Source organism: Hemibagrus wyckioides, linkage group LG07 (assembly GCF_019097595.1).
Source record: "Hemibagrus wyckioides isolate EC202008001 linkage group LG07, SWU_Hwy_1.0, whole genome shotgun sequence".
Taxonomy (NCBI): domain Eukaryota; kingdom Metazoa; phylum Chordata; class Actinopteri; order Siluriformes; family Bagridae; genus Hemibagrus; species Hemibagrus wyckioides.
Window position 1 is genome coordinate 10,197,379 of NC_080716.1, and position 24,150 is coordinate 10,221,528.

Here is a 24,150-nt window from a genome sequence, read left to right on the forward strand (position 1 = left end):
GTTTTCTGTCTACTTTTGTCATCAAATCCTTTAAAGGAAAAAGTGATGAAAACAAGTTGTGAAACATTTGTAATAATTGCATTTTTAATAGATTTTCCATGTCATTTTCCAAAAACGATAAATCCATACAGTAAGTATACATGTAAAGGTATCTAAGAGTGGTCAGATGCAGTAATGTTCAATTTGTACACTGAAAACAATACAATCTAAGAGACAGGGGTTTTTTTTCCCCACAAAGAGCATACATCAACAAATAAAAGCATATAAAATTAAGAGCATGAAAGCAAAAGAGAGTAATGAACAATAAACGATCGGTTCCAAAGTAATATATTTTTTTAACATTTTTTGTTTTTTAAACATAGATGAGTGTGTCCATCCCACACAAGAAGTATTACTTTCATAGAAAGAATGGGATCACTTTGTTAATCATTAACAGACAGATTTCACTTCTACACTTCATACAGACAAAAAAAAAAAACAAATGTGATAATACATTTGTGTATAAACAAATCAAACGACCAGGGAAGTTCCTTTTTTTTCCCCCACCAAACAATGGTTACCTCATACAAATATCCTATGGTAAATAAAATACTTGCTATTGTGCTCCGAGTCGGTGTGCATGCTACCTAACACACGGTGCGCTACGTCTACGTTTAAAAGAAGAAACTAGAAACAAATGCATGTACATACACCATTTGTATTACACAAAGTCAAAGACCAGCTTTTGCTAATTAACTATTCATGACAAGGACGTGCTCCTTCCCTTGGCCACTGACAATCACCAGTTGGAAGATGTCCAGGAAAATAATAAGGGACACCCCTCTTGCACAACAGCTGCGATCTGTTTCTTCCAAAAAAAAAGAAAAAAAAGAAAACACTGAATTTGGCCTATTACAGTGCTATAACTGCTAGAGAAGACTGATAAGCTCTTTTCCACGACACAACATCATTTACCTATAGACCTAAAGATCTCAAAACACACACACAAAAAAAAAAAAATCAACTGATGCTAAACCTACAAAATCAGTACATATTAGTCGTATTGGGAAATCAAAAGCCATTAGTATTTCAGAACTATTTCTTTGATTACACAAATCAAGTAGGGTGCAGTGTAGTAGAAAAACACTCAAATCTTATTTTAGCCTCGTGAAGAAAAAGGCTTTTAAACCTTCTATGCAAAAGGCTGCTGAATAGCTTGCAACAATAAGACCATCCCTTCATTAACTGCAAGCTGATCCATGGTGCTCTCTTGGCTGCTGCTGCTGAAAAGTGCGATCAGTAAGGCATTAGAAAGCAGCCAGACAATGAAATTGTTAATGAGTGGAAAACACCTGGAAAACAGATGGAAGCCTTGCTCGGTGCTCAGGGCTTTTCCAGCAGGACTAAAAGCCTTAAATGCACCATCGGACTGAAGACGCTGGATGCGAATGCATAAAAGGGGCGAGTTCAGCGGCATGACTTTGATAGCAGCATCAGCATTCAAGAGAGCCTCTGATCAAACCTCATCACAGACGCACAGTCAGACAGGAATTCTTCCACCACATGTTACAGGCAGTGCATGTTGGTAATTATAATTAACTTACCCACTAAATTGTTAATTATTAGAGAACAAAATAAATTAGCATTTGTAAATAAATATCTCTGTTCATTAGTTCTGTGATCCTACATGTTCTCCCACATGACTCATTTTCTGTTTCCTACTAAACACGCTGTGTCATTGTACCCACACGGTAACCAGTAAGTGCTTAGGCCACAGGACTGTAAACACCAGCCTACGCTGGACCACCACAGCAGGGATAAACACCTCTGCTGGTCCTGGAGGGTTCTATTGTCCACTAGTATCAGACACACCAGCACTAAGGCTATGATACACCTATATTAAGTAATTAACACACACACAAACACACGTAGACACACACACACACAAAATAAACATTTAAGTTTGAAATAAGAGCATTTGTTTGAGGCCCCAGCAATCAGGCAGGCTTCAAATATCCCTGATGTGTGCGACAATGAGGGGAAACTGCACCGTCACCACCCCCACAGTTCAACGTGGACGTTAGATTAAAGGGGAGAGCGAGGCATTGCTCCGTTTTGGATGTGCAGATGGATTTTATACAATCCTTTTCAACAGAACATGCCTCAGCTGGTTAGAGTGCAGCTACAGGTAGCGAGGACATTTGGATTTGCAAGGATTTTACTTAATTATCTTACAGGAGTATTACTTCAGCTTATACAATGGCAAACGGGACAGAGACTGAGAGCATGTCTAGCCTATGAGAGTAAGTCGTCTGGGTTGATCTCGGGGATGGGTTGCCTCCAGAAACAAAATGAGCTGAACTCGGGGAAGGTGAACGCCGAGCTCTGTTCTTTACTCAGCAATGGAAACACATGCTCCACCAGCTCACTCAGCCTGCTGTACCTGCATAGAAATGACACAAACGCACAAATAAATACATCTGGCCTTTTAGAACATAACACAATTTAGAGCTGCTTGGAAAATCATGAGCCTTCAGCATATACAGCAAATGAGCAGAGAAAAACACGTTAACCCTTTAATGCCCCCAGCTTATTATTCTGCAATCTGCCTTAAAGCATAACAATTCAATAAATACAATGAATTATTCAATATCTACAGTGAAACTAATGAAAAAATATGTAAAAAAAACTTGACCTTGCATATGCACCGCATATTACAATCCAGTGCATGTTTGTTTGAGTCAGAGTTGTCAGCAGAAATGTGTTTTAGAATTGATTAACGTGTGCTCGGAAAAATGATGTACTCTCAGCAACTGAAGCTGAACAGCTTGAAGATGAAATGTTGCTCACAAGGAACAATACTCTGACTAAAATAACTTGTAGAAAGTGAAGAAAGCCTTAGCAAGGTAATAAGGGACAAAAACAAAGTACTGAAAATGTCAGATTAAAATTTTTATTGTAACGCTTGTGTTTTTTTTAAAGGCAATGCTGAACATATTTTTCTGACACAGACTCCTCGCTCAACACTCCACCAGAGTGAGAAGTAAGATGTAGTTATTTTAATTTAATAAACTTTTTTCCCTTATTTAAGTTAAAGGGTTAGAAAATCAGGGGAGGCTGAGCCCTGAATGAAAGCTTAAGTTGGATTAATCAGATTCCAGCACTGCAGGTGTAAGAAGTGGATATGCTTACGAGGTCTTGTTTCCCTTGGTCTGCTCCTGAATTAGCTCTCCTTTAGGGTTGACCGTGAAGATCCTGCAAACAGGCACTCCAACTTCCTTATAGGCAAAAACATCCTACAACAAGAAGGCGAGCCAGACTTACATGACAGGCTATGGAACATTACAAGCTATGGAAAATTACCGGCTACGGAAAGTTACAGGATGGATTTCCACCAAATACATAAACAAGACAAATTTCAGACAGAAAAATAGATGGAATCATGTCTGTGAAAGGAGCCAATACTTTATGACATAATCCACCCAGGCAGAGTATCACCAACACACAGATTTTATTGTTTATAATGGCAGCTATGTTGATCATGCTGTCTTTAGACAAACTGCTTATGAAACCTTATTATACTGTTAATTATCCAGAAGCAACTAAAGCTATGATTTTCCTTGCAGTGAGGAAAGTTGCAACTGAATGTTTCAAGGATATTTTGCATGTAGCTTCCTCATAAGCTTGTTGGAAGTGCTGCCATGTGTTTGTAGAGCGTTCTGCCGTCTGCAGGTGATTACAAGTACTGTACATGTGCAACTGTCTTCCCCACAGCTCTCCCAAAGTTATAAATATATCCATTTTTCCTTGACAGCCCCAAATACAGCCTTTGCCATAGGCAATATTTGAACTGTCAATGAAGTTAATTATGATCTACTGCCGTATTGTTTTTTCAACTATCCTGCCATTCGGCTGAAGCAAGTTGCATGGCAGACAGGACACCACAATCAATCCTGAATCCACACATCACACTTGCCACCAGCGACTAAGTGCAGGGAATAAAAATGCAGAGCTAAATGCTATTCGACTCACATTGGTCCTGTTTCCAAATGCAGCATAAAAGGGATGTTTGTTGGACTGGAACAGGTTCTTGATATCAGTAAGGCATTCAATCTTGAAAATCTCTGGCTTTTTCTCAATCACTTCTCTGTAAAAGGAAAAGAACACACGAATCCAGCAAAGCTGTACACTTTAAGGATAACACACAATCCAGAAATATGTTCGCATGTAAATGTGTAGCCCAGCAGCTTGTCAAATCTTCACAAAACTATATAAAATAGCTTAGAAGGAAGAAACGTATACTTGTTTAAATGTTCATCTTACAGTTGATGCCTTCAGATTATTCCAACAGATTTTTGTACCCCCATTTTCTCCCACCCTCTAGCTTGTTCTAGTACCTAGCTCTTGCATCATCACACGACACAGATCATATACGAGTCTTGCTGTAATTGGCAGTGGCATCAACAGTATTCAAACTCAGACTTGGCTTATAATGACGGTGAAAACGTTTTTCTGTCACACTGCTTGGGTTAGTCTGAATAGGTGTGGTACCTGTGAAATGCAGAGAAGAGGCTGCTGGGAGAAAGCATGAGGGGTCCGCGGGGCAGAATAGTGCCGCCATCGTTCACCCACTGCAGATAGCCACGGGTCATATCAGCCATGCCGATAGCTCTTGCTGAACAGTACAGGAACTTATAGCCATTCCTGCAGAGAACACAGAAGCAGGATTTTAAAACATGATGGAACAAATCAGTGTAAAATTATTAAAAAAAAGTTTAAGCTGAAATGACAGTGTCAAAAACTCACTCAGCTACAGAGTGGTAAAGCTTGGCAATGCCTTGGTGAGTCCAGTCTTTCCCCAGCTGAGGCAGAATCTGCCCAAACACGTCTGATCTGTAGGTGCACACCCACACAAACACGCACACACAAATGTGCACACACACAGTCAAGTAAGAAGCCAGAGCTTGAAATCTAAATATAGCCATATAAGTGTCACTTTCTTTACCCAGCAAGACATTTTCACTTTCACTATTTGGATGAGGTTTAAAACCATGTAATCTGCTAATGAGGAACCGCTCCCTGATTTTAACATATTATCTGGTGCACAGCCCAAGTGGCAGTATAAAAGAGCTGGATTTAAATTGGCTCATTATGGTGACGTCCTCTGCCTGGTCCAAATGTGTGGCCTTGCTCTTGCCACACTGACGCTGCAGAAATAATAAGCGCCACTCGTATCTTTCTTTCTTTTTTACGCTGCCCACCCACCATTCTAGCAAGAACAGAGGCAGAAAACTCTCTCTTTTTTATATAGACGAACATCACATGTGCCTTTACTGCAATTAAAACTTTAAAACCCCAGACTGGCCTTGAGCTAAAATTAGTGCTGCGAGCGCCAACAAACTCAGCACTATTCAATAAGACAGTATCCATTAGACTGTGCAAACAGGGTCACTTTTGTGAAATTAAAAGCTGTACAAGAGTGAATTAGTATTCATTTACACATTCAATCTCTTTCAAATGTATTCAGAATTTCAAACTGATTGGCATTTCCTCCATGAATGGCCCAAGAGCCAAACTCATTATTATGCATTGTAAATTAAATGTTAATAGTAACATTTACACACGCCTACGGCTTTTTTACTTTTCTGTTCTTCTAGAAGAATGTGTTGACTAACTGAAAAGTATTTGGTCTTGAGAAAGTTTCTAAAGCACAAATTTATATATATATACTTATACTTATATATGTGTATATATATATATATATATATATATATATATATATATATATATATATATATATATATATATATATACATATACATACTATATATATATATATATATATATATACATATATATATATATATATATATATGTATAAACATATATATATATATATATATATATATACATATATATACATATATATATATATACATATATATATATTCATATATACACATATACACACACACACATACATATACATATACATATACATATATATATATATATATACACATATACACACACACACATACATATATATATATATATATATAAATAACTGCACCTGGCCCACTAAAAAGCAACACCACTGCACAATATCATGCTGTTATAAAACCCAGAGCAGCTTTGGCAACCGAAAAAAAAAATGGGGGAGTGGTGTGTATCATAGAAGTACCTACTTTGTAATGGTGCCATCAATATCAGAAATGATGACCTTGTCATCCCAGTCCCACAGGTAGATAGTGCCATCACAGCGGCATGTGCCCTGGTACTGGGTGGTTATGCTGAAGGTCACATCATTAGGCCCTTCTTTCAGCTTTAGCTTGGCCTGAGAGACAGAGATACTCATTACATCATATTACACACATGTCTTTCTCTTACAGTGTAAACTTACTACTTAAACCAGTAATTTCCTAATGCATAGTTAAAAAGTTTGTATAAGTATGTATATTTACATTTAGAGCATTTGGCAGACAATCTTATCCAGAGCAGCTTACGTTTATCTCATTTATACAGCAGTTTAGGGGTTAACAGCCTTGATCAACGGCCCAGCAGTGGCAGCTTGGTGGTCCTGAGATTTAAGTTCACGGCCTTCTGATCAGTATTCAACATCTTAAACACTGAGCTACTAGCACTACTAGTGCAAGCTTTTTTAACAGCTAATTGATGATTTGAAGCCAGGAGAGGGAGCTCTAAATCAAAAGAACAGCCATTACACAATCCTTTCAAAATGATTCACTGTGCTGCAATATTAGTCTAAATAACAGCAGCAAAGGTTTATGGGATAGATTATAACTTATTTTCACAGAAAAGCCTTTAATAGGGCATTAGACGAAGATCTCGTTCCTTTCTCGACTCTGAAGAACCACTGAACATTGATTAGTAAAGCCTAAAAGGCTAAAGCTTTTTAACACCACTTACACAGAAGCTAAGGGATAAGAGTAAATGGATTTTCCTACTCGTACCTATAACTCTATTTAAGCTTAGTTTTACTGAGGGAGGTACTATGATTTAAATGATTAACGGAAAACAAATCTACAAAGTTTTAGAAGTTTCACAGTGAATTGATCGGCTTTTTTTTTTTTTTTTAGACAGGTCACAAACTATTTGAAATTCTATCTTGCTCTAAAAAGTTCAGCATTTCACACTTAAATATATATATATATATATATATATATATATATATATATATATATATATATATATATATATATATATATATTTAACAGTGTGAAATGCTGAACTTTTATATATATATATATATACATATATATATATACATATATATATACACACACACACACACCGGTATATATAAGTAAAGTATGTTGGAAGCCAGTGCATGTATGTGTAATGTGGATTTGCCAGTTAGATTGCAACCTCCAAGGTGAGACCAGTTACCGGTTGGAATTCCTGCCATTATTGTATCTATGGGTACAGCCACTTCTCTACCTGGTGGTTTTAACATTATGGGTAATTGTAAATCATCAGGACTAGGACAAAAACAAAAGCAATTAACCAAAAAAAAAAAAAAAAAAAGTAAAATTAGACCAATTTACAGTTTCTAGAGGAACAGGCGTGTCACTTATAGTAAGTCAGTCTTGACCAGTTGACCACTATATCTCTATAGCCTATATTATGTTAAGATCAGTTTAACATTAATGAACAGAATGAACAAAATGAATAAAATATTTTGAATGAATATATGAATGACCTGCATTGCATAGCAGATGTGAAATGTGCAAATTTATTCAAATATAAACAGGCCAGGATCTGGTACATGTTGGAAGTTGATTTAGTATTAATTGTCTTAATCACAGATTAAAATCACACCCGGGTAAAACTAGCTGAAACAGATCTATATTCACATCAGTAGAGAAAATGTGATGGAGACTCACAATCTGGTCAGAAGAGAGGCGCAAGGACTTCCTGTAGGAATGTGTGCTAGGCTGCGGTTGAGGCTGGGGCTCAGTCTGAGCCGAGCGCTCCAGAGAGGCAGCAGCTGCGCTCACTTCCTTCCCCTCCTCATCGCTGGATGATTCTCTGGACTCCACTCTGAACAAAAGGTAATCATTTGGTCAGGGAATAACATGTACTAACACCAACATTCACTAGTTCTAAAAGTCTATAAGAAACTAGGATAGCTCACTGCAAGGCAAATCTGGGAAAATTCAACTGGGAGAAAATTATAGTCACTTAATCATTTACCTTCATTGCATTTGGCAGACGGTTAACACAAGGCGATCTATCTGGTTTTCATAGTTGTTTACGCTTTCATTTCTGTCTGGGTGTGTCTAACGGACCATAGTGAAATCCTGCCCTTTTACCCACTCAGAGAGCAAGCTATGTGACAGGAAGTGAGATGTTGTCTTACTTGCAGGGATCATTTTCCAGGGAGGTTTCACCCTCTTTCAGTTGCTCCTCCTTCATCTCCAGTTTTCCTGCATTTTCAGACTAAAGGCAAAAACAGCAAAGCAAGACAGATCAGAAGAGGCAGATGCTTACTACACAATCAAATGAACCACATAACACAGATTCATTTCTTGCAGAAAAACACATTTTGTTTTTTCCGTTTGTTATTTGGTCTTGCAAAATCATACACCACAAAAGACCCAAGCGAATGAAAACATGAGCCCACGCTAATCAACAGCCCTACAATTTGTTCCTGATGAAAAACCTTGAGTGTAATGAGCTGCCTGCTCTGTTTATATCCATCATCACTGAGCCTGTAAAACTCCACACTCCGTGGAGTCCTAATTACCGAACTGCTGGACGGAGGTAGACACTGTGATGTGCGAGTAACTGAAGATGCTTCAGAGCAAATAAAGGGGCTTCAGATGCTAACAAAAACATCAGTCATTGCTTTGTGGCAAGAATTACAAAAATAACTCTGCTGCTAGCAAAGAATCTACTAGCCTAGAAGAGACAAGAGGCAAGAAGTCGCCTGCAAACAGTGATTAAAGAGCATCAAAAAAGAAGGTAGGTCTGTGATAGGAATAAAATCAATTGTTCCCTGAATTCTGTGTGGATTATTGCTGCATAAGATATTCGTCATGAATAATAATTAAAGTATGAGCTAATGTAACAGTCAGCTCCTGAAATGTTGGCACCCTTGGTAAAGATGGGTTTATTTACTTAAAATATAAGTGGTCACAAAGGCATCATCAATAAATGAAACAGAATATACAAATGAAATAAGACAAAAATGTGGATTTCATAAATTAGGCAAATTTAGGTAAAAACAAATTTGTTTAGGGTAATAAATAAGACTCAAAACAATGAGAACCTTTTTGGAAGAGGACGCATACTTTGTCCCCACACACAGAAAGGAGGATGGATAGACAAGCAGAAATTTCTTTAAGGCTCACAGCTGGATGTATGAAGAAAATCTGCACAAATCTATAATTAGACCTGCTCCATGCCAACAGACTACTAGGAAGGCATGCCAGAAGAAAGCCTTTTCTTTGTGACTGCCTCTGCCAAGAAGATATAACTGGTTTATTGCAGGATCTTCCAGGAGGCCAGTGATCCACAACATATGTCACAATCCAAACAAAAATTGTACCTTGATCACAGAATCAAGCTTTCGACATGGTCATTCCAGTTCCCTGACTAAAAACCCTATTGAAAACCTGTGAGGTGAGCTGAAGCAAAAGATCCACAAAAAAGACTGGAGGATGCTATCTTCTGTTTTTTCCCTATTTAGTTATAGGAGAAGGCTCAGCGCTCAGTTTGCAAAGGGTAGATGCAGGACATGCTGAATGCACAATACTATTTATGTGTGGGCTAAAAAGTTTTTCTTCAATTAAAGTTCAGGTGGGATTATTCTAATTAAACACAAAGATATTTAAAATAAATATATATATATATATATATATATATATATATATATATATATTTTTTTTTTTTTTTTTTTTTTTTTTAAAAGAGATTATGACCCATTTTTTAATACTAATTTGCCAGTAACTGATGAGCTGACTGTATAATTTTAACAGCATTACCTGCTTGATAGTGCTATCTGCTCTTTTCCTCCAGAACCACCAGCGGCCAGACTTCTTTGGCATCCTCTCTTTAACCCAAGCCTCCTCAGTAGCTTTGGGTAGATTCTTCTGGAAAGCCTGCAAGCTTAAAATTAACGGTGCAGCTAATGTCCAATTGTAGTATCTGTAGGGGAACAATACATTTAAAATATTTACTATGAACAAATTATGAGGATTTTTTTTTTTTTTAATAATTATAAAAATTCTCCTACCTGTTCCCTATTTTCACCACCAAATTAGGATTGTCTATAATGGCTGGATTCTCAGCAAATTCATTGTAGGTGACGATATGTTCCATAAACTTCTCTAAAAAAGAGGGATACCAAAAAAACATGATGTTAACCCCTTTTTTGCAAACATGAAGAATACTGGGGACCCAAGAGTAGTGTGTGTACCTTTGGATATCTCTGCATTCTCACTAAGCCCTCCACACAGAGACAGCGTGACGTCGGGCAGATCAGAGGCCGAATCAGACAGGCATTCTGTTCCACTGTCAGCCGCAGCACTGCCCACTGACTGAGGGGACTGAGAACCTGAACGCATCCCTGAGTCCATCCAGTGCTTGGAGTCTGAGTCACTGTACACACGCAAACATACACACACTCACACCTGTAAGTATTATCCTCAAACAAGTCTTAAAATAGATCCATGGTAAGCACAGTCAGCAATGTTCACAGGCCAGCTAGCAGTAAAAACAAAAGGCTGATCCAGGATTTCTCTAAAAAAAAAAAAAGCTACATGACAGAGCTTATACTTGCTAACTCGGATATCACTGTACAGAAAGACATGAGTTGGCATTTTAACAAGCCACAGGCTATAAGTTATTAGCTTCTGTGTACCTCTTGGGAAAGTAGCGCGCAGCCACATCAGGCTCAAGCACGTTCAAATCATCTAGGTAGATGTCCTCAGGCCCTTGGTGCTGACTTCTCTTTGGTACTCCTGCAGAACAGATAGCAAAAGCAGTGCTCTTAAATAGCAAGATTCACAGTTCAGCAGTCTCCAGTCAATGCATTTACAGCACTTTTACCAACATCACGAACATCAACCATTGCCTGATTCAGATTAGATCCTATCAGGAAGTGCTGCTAATTAGCCATTAAATACACCCCACCCCCCACCACTTCTAGGCTTCCTTTGAAAAATATTACTGCCCGTTGTAACTGCTTTGCAAAGGATAAGAGAGACAATTTTTTAAGTGGCCACTAAAATGCATCAAGGAGATTACAATCAGCTCACCTTTCTTCTTGGAGGGAGAGTCTGTCTTGGGGCAGACATCCATCATGGCTCCAGCTTGAGGGTTGGGGGCAGCAGTATGATGGGGCTCCGAGGGCGTGGAAGTGGTGACACAGTCAGAAGACATTAGTGGGGTGATTGGGGTAGCTGGAGTACGAGGCTCAGGCTTAACAATAGTGCATATGGGGGCAGGTTCCAGTATGTCTTTCACATCAGCCTCAGGCTCCATGGCCTCAGAGCTCAGGATCACCCTGAAATGAGTGTTCTCTGAGGGTGTTATGGTCACAGTCTTGGGCAGTTCCGTCTTGTCTTTTTTGGCCATCTAGTGGAAATATTTTGAAGGAAAGAATGAGAGATAAGTGCTAAATATAACTCATAAATATATACAATTAAAAGTAAGCTGACTAGTCCAGCTCTCAATATTGACTAAACTATTAAGAAAGTAATGTACACTTAAACCCTTGACATTCAGTGAGTAGAGTAAAATTATTAGGAACGATATACAGTTATCTGCATTAATAAATGAAGTAAGTAATTGGTAAGCAATACTAGTCTGGATTTCCAGTGAGGGGTACTGGGGGTTTAATAGGTTAATGTTCATGCAAGGAGGCAATTTGAAATGCAAGAGAGAGAAAGCAAAAGGGCTGAAATGAAAGAAAGAGACCGAAACATCTTGCAGACCATATTAAAAATGAAATTGTCTAGTTTACCTATTAGGCTCTATTTTATTCCATATATTATCGCGCCACATTTTCCTTCAGGTCAACAGGAAGGAGTTGTATCTTGGAATAATTAGGGATTTTTTGTCCCTGTGTACAGACCTTTTTTCTTAACTACATTTTTTAAATGAAAATGACAGATGTGAAGTGGTATAATGCTGCTGTTTGATCCATCTTACACCACAGCAATTTGCCAGTTAACAATTTTCATTTAGTCTTACTAAAAGAAAATCATTTTTAGTTGCAATTAATGCTGTAAAATGGCAGTGAAAGCTCCCGTTTACATTTTTTATAGCAGCCATAAACCGCCTCTTATGTTTTCTCTCTCATGATGTTAAGAAGATATAAAATGCAGCTTTGTACACAGAAACCATAAAGTGCAAATTCTTCTGCTCTAAAGACTGTTACAGACTCTTACAAAGCACTGACACTGTGGAACTTTTTCATATTCCTTTAGTGTCTCTTATGCTTAAATCTGTTTGATTGTCTTACTGCTGATTCTTATTATTTGTGAATGTACTTTGGGCCAGGGTGTTGTGACCTGATATGTCACGTCATAAGATAAGTGGACAGAATGTACATAACAAGACAGATAAGTGTACCATTAATCATACAATGAACTAAGCTCTCTGAAAGTCTTATCGCATAAATGACCTCAATTATACTGGGTATACAGTGCATGTATACTGAGTGGGTTTTCACACATTTGGTTAGACAGGAAGGGAGGCATGCTGCATGTCAAAGCTGAAACAGAACTCAATCTAAACATCTGTATTATACCATATGAAGAAGAAATAAAAGTTAATTACTGTGAAGTGTCTGTTTCCAGATTTATCTTTCCACCCTCTACATGCCCACTGAAGTGTTACGGTGGTGTAAAAAACACTTCCATAAAAAACGTTTTATGTCTTTTTAGACATTTTTTTATATTTCAACCTTAGATTATGTGAAGTGTCCCCTATACAGTAGAAATCTCTGTGAATAAGCGGTTACTATAGAAACAATCATATATTACAAGGAGCACAGGTTCATATAAACCTGTTGCCTTTCAGCTGGCACTACTGTCAGTGCTGTGCTGTTATAAGAAATGAATCACTTCTAATGAGAATCAAGAATTAAGCAGCACTGTGGTATAAATCATTCAATTTAAACACGCTGTTTAATCAAAGCATTAAAATGAAAAAGACTTGAATTGCATAATGGCACTGTAAACAGTGGTCTCCTTCCCAAAATGAGGCCACAGGAAAAGCTTAGTCAAAGTGTTGAACCATTTTATTACAAAAATAACAATAATAAATAAACATATCACCACATTTCAGCCAGTCTTATGCAAATTTATTAGACATACCCGTGTGGGTTCTGGGAACTCTCCCCATGTCCACTGCATGTGAGACTCCATTTTCAGCATGCTCTCTGAGGGCCGGATCACCAGCTCAGAGTCGCTCTTGGGGGAGAAGGCCTCAGACATGGCGTGACTACACGTGAGTAAATGCAAAAGAGAGAGAGAAGTAAATTCAAGCACAGAGTACGTCTTTCATCTAGAGCATGCGTTCCTGTGTGTTGGGATTAAATGAGCAGTTACCTGTCAGCCGGTGACCAGTCTCCATCAGAATAAGGGTAGGTCTCTGGAGAATGACGAACTGCTGGTACTCTGGGTTCAACCTCTTTTAATGTGCTAATTGAAGACGATCTAAAATATAAGAGTTAAAAATAAGATTCATTTACAAAAAAAAAAAAAAAAAAATCATGCACTCTTATTTCTCTGCACAGAAACGTGAAATAAAAACTGTAATTGAAGTGAATAGTCACCGTGTGCTGGGAGTGGCTTCTTCATCCGTGCTGAGATCCATTTCAAAGATGTCTTCTGTATTTGCAGAGGCACCGACAGAGGCAGGAGGAGTCATCTCTTCACGCCGGGGGTCCATTTTATGCTTCTTTCTCCGCCTCTTTTTCTTCTTGGCCGTCCCTGTACTGGGCGCGGGGAGCTCGGGGGGCTCCTCAAGGTCCAGAGGGTCAATGTCTAAACCCTGAGTCGTACCCCGGTCACTCCCAACCCAGAACATGTGACTCTCAGTGGGGATTGGAGAGGTGGCCAGGTGAGCTGGGACTGTCTCCTGAATTGGAGAGAAGTGCACTTTAAGTTTAAGAGAAACACAATCACATTATTTCTCCGTAATCATAACTTTCTTGGAAAAACTTTTTTAAATAAACCCAAATAAAATAAATAAAAAAATAAAATACGAGGAAGCAAATTAAAAAATCCCATTTACTCACTCAGATTTAGACTTACAATGAATTTCATCATTTGGGGGACATGTTTGTTTACGAGAATAGTCCTTTCTTGAAAATACTCACATCCTGTACCTCCATTTCCTGGACGAAGAAAGCTTCTCCATTGTCCCCTAGCTTCATGTGCAAATCCACCGGCTCTCCATTTATTTCTATGTCAATCTGAGGAAAGATCACAACCTCATCATAAATAATCTTCACAAAACCCAACAGAACTTTCTAATGCTCACATTCCTAGTCAGGTTTGTGAACTTTTGATACTTTTCTTCGTATCGTGTTATGATGTACTCTGAAATGATTGGAACATCTTTTGTTTTAGTGTTCAAAAGATGAAGGAGACGTTTGTGGTTTTGCGTTATTGTTTGTGTTGAGGGTTTATCTCATTAGTCTCCTGTTCAGGAGGAGAAATGCTGCTCACTTGAGCTCTGGTAATTGACTTGGACAGTTTAAAACCTTCAATTTTTTCTCCTTGATGAAGTGCTTTGTTGGGTTGGCAGTGCGTTTGGGGATGTTGCCTTGCAGCATGTTGATGTCCCCCACAGTTAGGTTAGAATAATTTCTCTGTTAACTGCCAGACAGAACGTTTCTGTAGACTTCTGAATTCATTCGGCTAATACCATCATGAGTTACATCATCAGTAAAGATTAGAGAGATTAATCTTGGCTGCAGATCTTTTGTGGCTCAGCTCTGTTTTTCTTGGTCAATTCCAGTCTGGCTTTCAGATTCTTGCTGCTGATGTTTGCATCTTGTGGCTCCAGAAGTCTTCTTTGAATGGTTTATTGCGATACCTTCACCCCTTCCCTGTGAAGGTTGATGATGTTGTTTTTGGGCTCTCTGTCATCAAATGCTGTTGTTTTCCTCAGCTGACCCGTTTCATGACACCCGTGGTTTCTTTTTATTTTCCATAACAATCCAAATATTGTGCTGGTTATGCCAATGATTGTGCAAAAATTCTGATAGATTTTCTCAACCTCAAAATGGCTTGCTTTCTGGCTGTCATTTTGTTTTTTTGACAACTAATTTGTTTTCTTTTTTTTGTCATTTGTCTTTTATCAACTAATGCAGTCTTCACAGATGAAACCCAGTCCAAAAACCAAGAGCAGACATCAGAGCTATTAACTATTTAACATATCAATCTAACAGGACACACCTGAATAAAAGGAAACACTGGTCAATCACATCTTCTAATATAATATCACTTGAAACATGAGTGACAAATGTTCCAACTTGTTTAACACATGTAAATATACATATCAAGAGATGTAATTCTTATACATCATTGCATTTATTATTTATCTCAAAACCAAATGCCTTTAGTGTATAGCTTCAATAATAGAATCTGCTTAGTCAATCCAATACCTTCGGAAGGCTCAGTGTTGAGAAATAAATGTATGTACCAGTGGGGACATGGACGGCACATGGACAGACACACACACAGACACACACACAGACACACACACAGACACGTGCACGCCGAGGGGCAATTCAGATTTGCCATTCCACCTACAAGAACGAACAGTGTGAGGAAACCCATGTGAAAGCCTGGAGAAAGCCCAGAGGAAGCCCACGTGCACACAGAGAACAAACAAAGGTCTGTGCAGACAGAAATCCGTGCTCAGAATCAAACTGGGGACCCTGGAGCTGTGAGCGGGCCATGCCTCACCGTATGTTTATCACATAATTCAAACAGAATATTCTGTGTAAAAGGCAGACAATTACAGATCGGGCAGCTTTTATTAAATGGTATTCAGTATCTGGTCTTGCTAACAGATACAAATGTTTCCAAATGATCAACGCTTACTGAATAAACGAGTCTTTTTTACACTTTTTATTACAGCACATGCTTTCTGTGCATCAGAACGAACTTCTCGTAAACAAAACCCACCCTTGCTTTCCTGCTAAACCAATGCATTTTTAATGATCTGCTCAGCCACGATGCCACATAAATACCAAATGGGAGCAGCGTGCTGGCATTTGGTCATGGACACCGAGATCACATCACACACCTGACACTGCCGAATCATGTACGCAGAATGCTCAGTTTTCAACCATCAGCCTGGCTGCTGGAAACATTAGCAGTGATCTAAACCCTCTGGTGAATACTGATTTATTTTGGACTCTTACAGAGAATCCGCCCAGTCTCTGTTTTACTCAATCTCTGTCTTTCTACCCCCACTTAGGGGAAAAGCCTCTTGTCTCCAGTTTCAAGGTTGCTAGGCAATCTGGGCATTCTGTGCAGAAATAAGGGCCAGAATGTTAACGATGCCACTAACGATGATCTGGGGTGAGTCTGAACCAGAGCTGTCCCTCATGCCAACCCAATATAAAATATTTAAAGCTAGACAAAAGCAAGTGCATACTTGTGCTGGAAGGAGGACCGCTGAACATTTCATTTAAACCGAACACCTTCTACATGACTGAGATAAGGCAAGGTCAAGTGAAAATACGTAGAAAAAGAAACTAACATTTAGAACCGTTTAAGACTCTCAATGAGCACAGGAAAAGATTTTTTTTTTAAAGTCACATTTTATTTGTCTTCCTATTATGTAAGTAACCTTGATGGTATTATTCCCACTCCTCCTTTGGCACTTCTTATTCTGAGAAACCTGTTGCCATAGCAACCTCCCTCTCAGCATCTCCTCACTTCTTGTGGGTTGAGAGAGAGCTTCTTCATCCCCCACCATTTTGGTTCCCCCCCAACCCCCTCTCTCCCCCCCCTCATGTCAGCTACATGCAAAGAAAAATCGCCTACATTTCCTGTTGTTCAACTACATGGAAATACACTTGATCTTTTTTATGGAAAACGGAAACAGGACGTATTGTGAAGTATACATGAATACTTCTATTGAAATGTAGCATGAAGTATTCCAGCCTTAATTGTCTGTGCATGTGCAGTTATTTAAACACACATTGACCACTTTCATTAGGAATACCTGTAAATCGGCACATTTATGCAGTTATCCTTTCAGCAAATCACGTAAGAGTATCACTGCATAAAATCATGCAGATCAAGAGATTCTGTTAATGTCCACATCAAATATTAGATTGAAAATGTTTAACTCTGACCATGTATTTAGTGCCAGATAGGCTAGGTTTGAGTATTTCAGAAACTATTGATTTGGCATTTTCACACAAAGCAGTATCTAGAGTTTACACAGAATGGTGTGCAAAGAAAAAAACATTCATTAAACAGCAGCTCTGTGAGCTAAAACACAGAGGTCAGAGGAGAATGGCCAGACTGAGCAGAAAAGCATCTTAGAAAGAAAAACATGCTGAACAGGCTACAACAACAGAAGATCATATTTTACTACTGTCAGTTAAGAACAGAAATCTCAGGCTACAATAGGCACAGGATCACCCGTACTGAAAAGATGAAGATTGGCGCATCACCTGGTCTTTTGTCCAGTCTCTAACTGCCCATTTTCAGCATTGTGTTGTTGTAACATGATTGGCTGAGTGGACAACTGCATTAGTGTGCAGATGTACAGGTGTTCCTAACGAAGAGGATGATCGTGAAGGCAGACACTGAGATGTGACCTTGAGGTCAGTGATAATCTAACACTATTTCCCCGGCTTTGGGTCTAAGCTCAAACACTTCCCGGGAATAATACTAACATTAAAAGACTTCAATGTGCATGTTTTAATATTTTTTTGTCTCTAAAATAGGTTTGTCCGAGTTATTATATTATAGTTATTAATTATTAATTAAATACCCATTCTGATAATAAGCAGCACAGTGTTTTACTTTACATTTCATTATTAATGCATGCTTATATTACTGGCCATTTTATTGGCTTTTACAATTTCTTAAGTGTTCAACAGATTTTAAGTGTGAGCAGGTCATTAGGCTGCCACTGATTGATGTAGTTATGCACAGTACCATGTAGGGTCTCTACAGTGATTATAACTTATAACCATAACGTAAAGCAGATTACTGCCTTGGGTTTTTAATCCAAGGACATTATATAACAGTTACACGCTATTTTAGGTCATTACAGGTTTAAAAAAAAAAAAAAAAAAAAACAGTACAAGGACACACACAAGGACACGAGCAAGTGCACACACATGTACAACCACACACACATTTCCAAAGGATGTAATGAAAGTGTCTTTTCTCCATTCAACAACAACGTATTGTGTTTCATAGCTCTTGATAATACATTTCCAGCAAATTCATAATATCGTTAATGTCTGTACTGCAGACCCACAGATGATAAAGCGTTTACACTCACTGAACCTGTTTTGGTGGCTAGGCCAGGGTGTAACTCAGGACAGTGAGGATTTTTTTTTTTTTTAAAAAAAGGGGCTACAGACTAGCTCGCTACAACTGAACCCTCCATTTTAACCTGTTATAGGTTTCCTTACAGCAAAAAGATGCAATCTCACAACCCATGATGGACTATTTTGGGAAAGATATAAATAAAATGTTCTTCATGTGCAGCTTTTAGAACACGACAGCAGGGTGGGGTTTAGCAGAAACAGTTACCATGACGATCCTGCTGTAAAGAGACTCGCAAACAAAATGTAAGAGAGATATCAGCCACCAGACGGACATTACAGCTTGAGTTTCACATCCCTCTTTCGCTCCTATTATAACATGTGCCCACGTTGTCACTCACCACTTTCTCTTTGGAGCGCAGCACTCCAAGTTTCCCGAAGCGCACGTGAAAAGGAGAGCACTGGTAGGTCCCGTCCTTCTGCCGCACCACCACCACGTCGATGCAGCCCGAAAGCGTGGCCTGGTTAATGCCCTTATACAGCTCCTTCACGGTCACCAGCACCTGACCTGCCAGCTGCCCCACATAGTTCATGGTGTCTGCCTGCTCAGAGACACAAGGAGAGAAAAGGAGGTGGTCAGCACACATCAGCACTTTCTAAGAGTCTGTTAGCTCCCATGTTAATCATTAATCATCATTAATTCCAGCATCATTAATTCCATTCCATCAATTCCATAATTAATTAAGCATCATTAATTCCATTACCACGAACAACTTCCTCATTGAAGTGTCCAACACATCAGTTTCAGATAACACAATCACTGCCACTAAGCTTCAGCTAATAATGAGCAATTTCCATTAAAAAAAAAAGTGTTAGATTAGATACAGTCTTCACATATTCCTCGAAACAAAATCACAACCTGGAGGACAGACTTAACAAAAATGCTGAAATACAAGCTTTAAAGTCCCTGAATATAATATATTTAAGCAGGAGTTTGGCTCGGTTAGACTCTCTCTGTGTTTTTACATGACCAGTACAGGCTCACAGTGGGGAGGCTGCAGATTATTCATCCCTCAGGCTGTCTCTATTGGCAGTGAAAGTTTAATTCACATTTCAAAACAAGTGACGGTGAGAAAACTGCATGCTTGAACCCCAAGGCTAAGCAGAACCACAACTCTTGTGATATTTGAAGACGGTGCTGAACTGAGCAGTGAGTATGGTGAACAAAAGCATGCCTGAGAGACAATAAACTTACTTCATGAACAAGGGATGTAACCAAATATGCATGCATTATTCGAGTTATATAAAGATAACATTAAGAGCTGCGCTATAGTTTAGATTCCGTTTTGTTTGCCAGATACGTTCACAGAGTATCTGTGTATATATAGACTGGGATCCTGACAAATGTGTGGTCAGATTCCAAGACAGGGTCAGTCAGATTGCTCACTGCAAACTGGGGTCACAAGTGTATATTTTTCCAGCATTTTGTTTACTTTATTTTCCTTCCACAGTACACAGTATGAGTACAGTCTATGTACAGGCCATACAGTACAATGTTGGCTTTGAGGGGTTTACAGTTGACTCGCCCTTTGGAGAAATAATACCAACAAAACAGTTTTGAAAATATATACAAGGCACACAGCTCGAGCTGAACTGTGGCTTAACTGAGGCTGAGAAACGGGAAGAGCCAGAATTCACACACTATGCTGATAGCTCTAGCATTTCTTACTCTTGAGGGTTTTTCCATGACCACTTCAGGTTTAATCCAAATATAAATACATGAAACTGAGTGCAATTGTTCCCGGTGTCCCCGCAGTGTTGATCTGGTTTCAGACTCAACTGATTCCACTGAACCCCATTGCAGTTTCGTTCATATTACTCATCAGTACAACTCACCATATTTATTGTTTTTTTATATTCATTTGGTGCTCTTATGCGCAGTTACACATCTCACTTTCTTCTGTGACCCACAACGTTTCCCTGTCACTCATGCTACATGTATGTTGTGAAAACTATTGATGTCATCAGCTAAAACACGCGCACACACACACACACTACTTCCTGAAGAAATCCAGAGTAATCCACAGTTGTGTTCTCATTCATGGGAATTGCGGCACAGTTCCAGTGCAACAGAATTCACACCACCTCCTACAGGTAGTCTTGGGTTCAATACCATGATACACCTCCTTGTTCACATGACAGCTTTCACATTGCCAATTTTTATGTGAACTGTGCTCTGTTTTAGACTAAACTGCCTGTGTGAAAGCTATAGATATTTGCATCACTAAACAGATACAGATAATGTAATTATTTAGACATTATTCTTTGAATAATCTTGATTCTTTGAATCTTTATTCTTTTCCACAGCACCGGAAAAAGACCCATGCCATAAAGCTCTTAAAACTGTTTACATTTCCAGACATGGTCATACATTTAAACAGTTTAAATATATGAACAAAGATGATTTACTAAACTCTGTACTAACCTAAGATTATGTACGATGGTTCACTTTTTAAACAAGAATTTACTCATCGGGTTAAAATCCTGGAAATCTGTTATTTCAGTATTTCTTCTAATCTAGAGCAGGTGTGGAAAGCCAGTTCAATAAGGATAATTACCTGCAGTGACGAACAAAGGACAAAATACATCAAATCTATTTTAGTCTAGCAGGAAGCTTGGGCTTTTTCAGGAACGCCACTAGTGTGCAGTCTAAATGAGTAAATCTAGGTCGTTCCTTATTTAGACCACTTCACTTTGTGAAGACTTTGGACCTAGAAATAGACTACATTTCTTGCTTTCTTTTTTTTTGTGTAATCATGACTATAACTACACTATATTGCCAAAAGTTTTATGACGTCTGCCTTTACATACACAAGAACTTAATATAGAGTTGGCTCGCCCTTTGCAGCTATAACGGCTTCAACTCTTCTGGGAAGGTTTTCCACAAGGTTTAGGAGTGTGTTTATGGGAATTTTTGACATGTGTGTGGTCAGGCAATGATGTAGGATGAGAATGTGTGCAGGTCAGTCAACTTCCTCATCCATGTCTTTATGGACCTTGCTTTGTGTACTGGTGTACAGTCATGTTGGAACAGGAAGGGGTCATCCCCAAACTCTTCCCACAAGGTTGGGAGCATGAAATTGTCCAAAATGTCTTGGTATGCTGAAGCATTAAGAGTTCCCTTTACTGGAACCAAATTCCAACCCCTGAATTCAATGATTTGGAGGGGTGTCCCAAAACTTTTGGCAATACAGTGTATATGAAAACATAACTCAGTATTTCCACTTCAGCCCTTGGGAGGCAAATTTACAACCCACCCAAGAGTTAGAGGTATAAAAGGTAAACCATGAATTACTACTCAGGTTGGCTGTCATGAATCGATTTCCAGAGTTGAAATAGTTGATGTTTTATTTAAGATTTGTGAAAAGAAATTGGCTCTATACTCTTCACAAATCTAATCAGGAAGAAAACTATTTAGCAAAATCTAACTACATTCATTTTGGTGTCATTTACACTTAAGGAAAAACTTTCAGATGATTTTCCTGAGTTCTTGTAAGTCACCCTGACCTACATGGAGTATTCGCGTAGCCTACTTTAAACATTTGTTATATTGGATGAGAAGTGATTCAGTCCCTCTTGCTTGGCTGATGTATGTTTGTTGTATTTAAATCCTCTGTGGACACTTTGAGGTAGTGTGCTAACACTCTCCAGTTTGTACCGGACAAACTACACAGCGCTGATAAAACACAGGACATAGATTGGAAAATACACAAAGTAAACAGCCAGATGTTATGCTTTTGAACTCTACACTGGCCACGGGGAAAGCCTTTACATTCAGCCGAAGGTCCAGCGCACAAAGTGTTCCCATTACACCTTTTACCTTCCGTATTTTATCCAGCTAGCTAGAGTGATTAAGCTCTCGTTGTGAGGTTTTGCTCTTTCACCCAGTACTCCTGCTCATGTGTATAATAAAATGTTCAGGCATCCTGAGTAGAGAAAAGCTCTTAAGCTGCATTCTACTGTATTGAATGGTATCTCAATACACCCACATACTTCTGGGGTTTTTTACATTTTAAATGAAAACTCTGGCTTAACCATCTTATTTGCATATTTGCTGTGTTAATAACCATGACTGGATAAATACAGTGTGACTGCTTTAAATAACAGCTCGTCTCACACATTTGCATTGGCGATGAAAAAAAAAAATTAAGGAACAGGTTTTGTTCTGAAACCAAGCGTGTATTATTATTTTTCACAGATTTCTGATAATATTTTGGCCTTTTTAGGTGTAGTTGACCAGGAGTTCACTGTCCAGCTTCTGCTAATTTTCAGCTGGCTGACACTCCCGAGACGTTATTGTTATTATTATGAAAACAAGTAAGTGTTACTATGTCCTGGTTTTCACGTGAAATGAGTTACTTGCTGTTCAGTTTCTGACAGGGTGTCTGTTGCTAAGCATCTTCCATAACAACCATTCTAACACCACATCGTTTCACACTGTGCACATAAGACACTACAATACAAGGTTAACACTGGCAAAAAAAAAAACATTTCTCTAATCAGGGTTAATGCTGGGTTTATAACGACGGTAACCCGGGGTTAAGTGTAGAGTGAAAAGCCTTTTGGTGTGCTTTGTGCAGTTCGAGACGCAACCTTGAATTCAATCTGAACGTGTGCACTCGTAGCCCTGAATTTAATTCACGGTGTCACATTACAAAACCATCCATGAGTAGCTTGCAATAGCATTTCTTTCAACAGGAGGGAGTAGAATTATTTGAGTAACTCATATTATTGCCAATTTTAAGACCTCTTGTTGGACATGAATAACTAAAATGCAAACGTAAGCATACACAAAAAAAAGTGTACCATGGCAGGAGCAAAACGGCACTGCTTTTACACAAGAGCTCCTAAGTGGCTCAACAGAAAAGCGTTCAGATTACTTGTACATATTACTCTCTCTCTCTTCAGTCAATTACTCTGCATGTTACACCATCCCATGATGCAGCATCAGCAGCAGTTGGAAAAGATACCATCATGCATCTCAGAGGAAGCATACAATAGTTTTAAACATTCCTGGCTGATAGCTGTTGTGGGTGGGAATTGACCAAAGGGTGTATAGGCTATAGCAACTTATTATCTACATCAACAAACAAATAAGTCAATTCTAAAGTTTTGTAGATTTATACGTTCACAGAAGATGGTATCAGAGCTCTATGATGTCTTCATGGCCTCAAATCCTTTACAACTATTATTGAAAACAAAGATTATAATGCCAAGAAAAAGTAAAAAACCTGCAGTCTACAATGGCTGACCCCAAAAGCTGGTATCGCATTTCACACCAGGGATTACAGTGGATGAGCAAAGGGAATTGTGTGTGAACAGAAATCCCTCGACGGCTGGCGATTTCAGAAAGACAACTCTTCAAAATGTACTCGGATGCCATGGAGACCGTGCTTAAAAACACAATATCACTCGTAGAAAACAGTGATATACACCTGCTGAAGAAGAAGAGAAAGTCAAGATTTCAATGTATAGCAAGACAATAATCAGCATTCTAAAATATTTTTTTGGAGGTCACTTATATTTTACACACAAGTTATAAAAAAGGGATGCATTGTGAAGCAAAAATCCGAAAATGTGTATGGTAGAAATTCACACTGCGG

At 38.6% G+C, this 24,150-nt stretch overlaps 1 protein-coding gene across 2 annotated transcripts in view; it reads right to left on the minus strand.

Annotated features, from left to right (window-relative positions):
• Positions 1-62: 62 nt before the first annotated feature.
• Positions 63-24,150, minus strand: part of lpin2 (lipin 2) — a 28,775-nt gene continuing 4,687 nt past the window's right edge. For both annotated transcript variants that reach the window (XM_058395774.1, XM_058395773.1), the window contains exons 2-19: positions 18,889-19,089; positions 14,336-14,431; positions 13,790-14,094; positions 13,563-13,670; positions 13,329-13,455; positions 11,265-11,583; positions 10,868-10,967; positions 10,424-10,605; positions 10,241-10,334; positions 9,990-10,152; positions 8,363-8,442; positions 7,887-8,043; positions 6,168-6,316; positions 4,786-4,872; positions 4,531-4,683; positions 4,012-4,126; positions 3,172-3,275; positions 63-2,422 (exon numbers count right to left, since the gene is read on the minus strand). In XM_058395774.1, coding sequence (XP_058251757.1) covers positions 2,275-2,422; positions 3,172-3,275; positions 4,012-4,126; positions 4,531-4,683; positions 4,786-4,872; positions 6,168-6,316; positions 7,887-8,043; positions 8,363-8,442; positions 9,990-10,152; positions 10,241-10,334; positions 10,424-10,605; positions 10,868-10,967; positions 11,265-11,583; positions 13,329-13,455; positions 13,563-13,670; positions 13,790-14,094; positions 14,336-14,431; positions 18,889-19,080 — 2,679 coding nt within the window. In that variant the 5' untranslated portion in view covers positions 19,081-19,089 and the 3' untranslated portion in view covers positions 63-2,274. The remainder of the gene's footprint in view (positions 2,423-3,171; positions 3,276-4,011; positions 4,127-4,530; positions 4,684-4,785; positions 4,873-6,167; positions 6,317-7,886; positions 8,044-8,362; positions 8,443-9,989; positions 10,153-10,240; positions 10,335-10,423; positions 10,606-10,867; positions 10,968-11,264; positions 11,584-13,328; positions 13,456-13,562; positions 13,671-13,789; positions 14,095-14,335; positions 14,432-18,888; positions 19,090-24,150) is intronic.